This window comes from Episyrphus balteatus, chromosome 3 (genome assembly GCF_945859705.1).
Source record: "Episyrphus balteatus chromosome 3, idEpiBalt1.1, whole genome shotgun sequence".
NCBI lineage: Eukaryota > Metazoa > Arthropoda > Insecta > Diptera > Syrphidae > Episyrphus > Episyrphus balteatus.
In genome coordinates, this window is record NC_079136.1 from 109,231,439 (window position 1) to 109,235,098 (window position 3,660).

The 3,660-nt window shown below is 35.2% G+C and overlaps 1 protein-coding gene across 1 annotated transcript; it reads right to left on the minus strand.

Moving 5' to 3' along the window:
- Nucleotides 1–1,712: 1,712 nt before the first annotated feature.
- On the minus strand, nucleotides 1,713–2,951 carry LOC129914635 (proliferating cell nuclear antigen). The gene is made up of 2 exons (XM_055993973.1): nucleotides 2,626–2,951; nucleotides 1,713–2,570 (listed from the first exon to the last, which is right to left on the minus strand). The coding sequence occupies exons 1-2, from the start codon at nucleotides 2,731–2,733 to the stop codon at nucleotides 1,896–1,898; spliced, it is 783 nt and encodes a 260-aa protein (XP_055849948.1). The 5' UTR covers nucleotides 2,734–2,951; the 3' UTR covers nucleotides 1,713–1,895.
- Between the last annotated feature and the right edge of the window lie 709 nt (nucleotides 2,952–3,660).

Below are 3,660 nucleotides of genomic sequence, written 5' to 3' on the forward strand. Positions count from 1 at the left end.
TTTGCACCTCTCGACTGGTATTGAAATCCACAAATCTCGCACTTCCTCCCACAATTCTTTCGAATTCTTCGGTTTCACCTCATGGACCTCATTTTCTACATTCCGCCACAAGTTTTCAAAGTGGTTAGGGTCGGGGGATTGTGCGGGCAACTCCATACCGCATACCTTTTTCTCCTGAAACCATTTTTTTTGCCCCTTTTGAAGTATTCTTTGAGCCATAATCTTATCGGTATACCCAAACCAAAGACATTTTCTCTTTAGCATAGGGTAACATAACCTCCTCGAGAGTTTTTACGTACTCCATTATGCCCCTGATGGGCCTTGATTGGATAAATAGACCCAACCCCGTTGTATGAAAAGCATCAGTTTCACACCGCCATGCTTCACCGTTTTCACGGTGTATCGTAAATCGTTTGATGCATTTTTTTGGTCTTCTCACATACTCCTCTTGGGATCCAAGGGTCATCGGGAGTATGTGAGAAGACCAAAAAATGCATCAAACGATGCTATGATAACTACGTTTTTAGTTTATCTCAAAAAATACGGATAACGGAAATATGACAAAAGAAATTTTAAAAAAATATATGAAATTCCTTAAAAAATTATATTAGGTGTGTTTTTTTGTTTATCTATATAGATTTTGTGCAAAAAAACGACATCGGGATTTTTGAAATCCATGTAAACATTTGGCACCACTGTACATATACTTTGGCAGCTCTCTGTCAAAAATGTTGCTTTTGTTTTTTTTTATTTTAACTCCGAAGTGGGAAGGCCATTACATCCATGTTGGATGCAAACAAAAATTTTCATATGGCCATGGCATCCATGTTGGATTCAAAAAATTTTTTTTCACAAAAAAACAAAAATTATCTGTATATTCTTAGCTACATTTTAAGACCATGACCATTAACATTAGTTGCGTCGTTCTTGTGTTATAAGCGTTTGAAGGTAGCCATATTGAATTTTTTTTCGATTTTTTTAAAATCAAATGTGAAAACTTTTTTATTTTTTTTTTCTAATTTTTCGAAAAAACTTTGGTAATTTTATATACATATCTGTTCAACAATTTTATCAGGATCCATTTAAGACTTTTATCTGAAAAGTGCATTGCGTATATCTCGAGATATTAACATTTCAATGCAACCATGTCAAACAAATTTTTGATTATTTTTTTCTATGATAGTTTTTTTCAAACCTCGTTTTCTCCGCTTTTTTTTTTTTTGTTAATATTTTCAGATATTTTTGTATGAACACAACAAATAAAGTACCTTGGCACTACTGTTTTTATCGAGAGAAAGTAAAATCTGGATAATTATCTGGATTTTTCAAAAATCTATACAGATAAAGTTTTTGTTGTTTTTAACACGTAAATTGTTTCGATTTCAAAAATCTCGATGTCGTTTTTTTGCACAAAATCTATATAGATAAACAAAAAAACACACCTATTATAACTAATTCAAAATATTTTTTCTTAAAAGCTTTGACATAAAAGCTACTTTTATCATAAGAGCAAGTACGTGCGACCCCAGTCGTGCATTTTATTTTTCTCACAGCAACAACAATGACCAATGACCATACAAAATATGTCGATATGATACGGTTTAGGTGGAGCTGTTCTTCTTCATGATATTACTATAAATATTATAATAGTACTAGAGCCCTAAGCAAATTTTTGGTGTGAGCGACGACAAAAATGAGCAAATAAAACAACATTTAAGTTCAAGGTAGATTACCTCTTTTTTATTATTTTGTACAAACTTTCATGGCAATGATTACGCAATGCCAGAATACAGTTAAAATATCAAAAATATGCAGTAAGTATTTATGGAAAAATTGTGTAAATCTAAATGAACATGGAAATAACAGACACGAAGGAAGGTAAGTGACCCATCAACTTAACTCTCATCGTCCTCGATCTTGGGTGCAAGATAGTACCGGATGTGTCCTAAATCGGGAATACGGTATTCGACCACTAAAGGAACATCTGCTGACATCGACAGCTGCACTTGATTAGACAATGGAGTTGCTTTTGTGAATGCATTCAGATAGCGGCAGGCGAATGTAAGAGTGACTGGTTCCTGCATTTCAATCGTGACGGCGTCCTCTTCTTTGTCAACATTTGATGTTTGGGCTAATTTTACATTAGCCGAACCGACATCTCCGGAAGCAGAGAATTTGACTCCTTCTTTGGTGCAGCAAATAACCACCGACTCACCAAATTGTGCCAAATCTCGGCATATGCGAGCGAATTCCATGGAGGGCATTCGAACAACGCAGCTGTATTCTGTCTCAGGAATGCCCAAGTGTTCTTGATCGAGATTCATCAGTTTCATTTCATAGTCAGAGACTTTTTCCTGGTTCTGAGACTCAAACATAAAGGTAACAGTGTCAGCATTATCCTGAGCTTTAACTGTAACATTATCCTCATTGTTGGCACATTTAAGAATCTTGGCCATGCTGCCGAGGTTCATTCCCATTGAAATGTTACGATCACATCGATATTTGTCGAAACCATCAGAGCGAAGACTTAACGAAACTAAAGAGACGTGGGAATTGTCCATTGCTTGAAGCTGAGGAAATTGATCTTAGAAATTGGAGATAATTTGTATACATTGACGAACTTACTTGGATTCCAGAATCACTGCATTCGAAGGTTCCTTCATTAAGGAGATCCTTGATAGCATCAAGAACTTTTTTAAGGGTAATAGCTGAGAGGAGGCGTGCTTCGAACATTTTGTACAGTGGTAACTACGTTGATTTACAAAAACTTTGTTAGTTGAGGTAAAATGTTTATAATTGTTAGGAATATAAAGTTATATAATTCAAATTGGAGCCACAACAGTGCTTTCCTGATAGAAATTTTCTTGAATAATGCTGATGCTGAGGTGATGAATTCAGTAGTTCGATGCAAATATGTTGCAAAAGTGACGGACAATGGGATGTTTTGGCGCCAACTGTCAAAAAAGCCGGCGGTGCAAAAAAAAAACAGCGCCGCTTAGTAGTGATTAGATGCAACAATATTAATAAGGGTGAGTGATGACGACTAGAAAAGTCAAAATTTAACACTGGTGAGAAGTAGAACCAACTACTTATGAATGAAGCTTTTCGGAGTAGTTTTAACTACAATAGGTGTGTTTTTTATTACCACCGGTCTTAATTGGTTAAAAAAAACACCTCGGGGCTTAGCGAGAAAAATTGGCAGCACTGCATACTAAATGTTTCGAAATCAGCTGACACAAAAAAATATAAATTTGTCATAATTTTCGCTTTTGGGGTTTCTTGTGTGTTTTTGAAAAAAAAAAGTTTAACTAATTATTAAATAAATATTTACAATAATAATTGTCATTCCAAACATCAATTTTGATGTTTTTAAACAAATTCTAAACAGTTTACGAACAAGTTAATTTGGTAGCACAGATTTAAATCTGTTGAAAAAGTTAAGCCCAGAGAATTCTCCTTGCTAAACAACTAAGCCCAAGGGGCTAAAGTGTTGTTGCATTTAACATGTAAATTGCTTAGCCCCGACTGCGTTTTTTTTTGTCCAGTTAAGGCTTGGCCACACCGGAGGGTATGCGGTAGCGGTACGGGTAGAGGTAACGGTACTTGTATGAAAAAAATTCCAAACTGACATATCAACGTTCAGATGTGGAGTTTTTTTCA

What these genes read in the sequence shown, in the direction of transcription:
- LOC129914635 (XM_055993973.1), bottom strand. Translation starts at nt 2,733, where the DNA reads ATGTTCGAAGCACGCCTCCTCTCAGCTATTACCCTTAAAAAAGTTCTT. An exon ending in GCAGTGATTCTGGAATCCAA is followed by an intron (nt 2,571 to 2,625) that starts GTAAGTTCGTCA and finishes CAATTTCCTCAG; the next exon opens with CTTCAAGCAATGGACAATTC.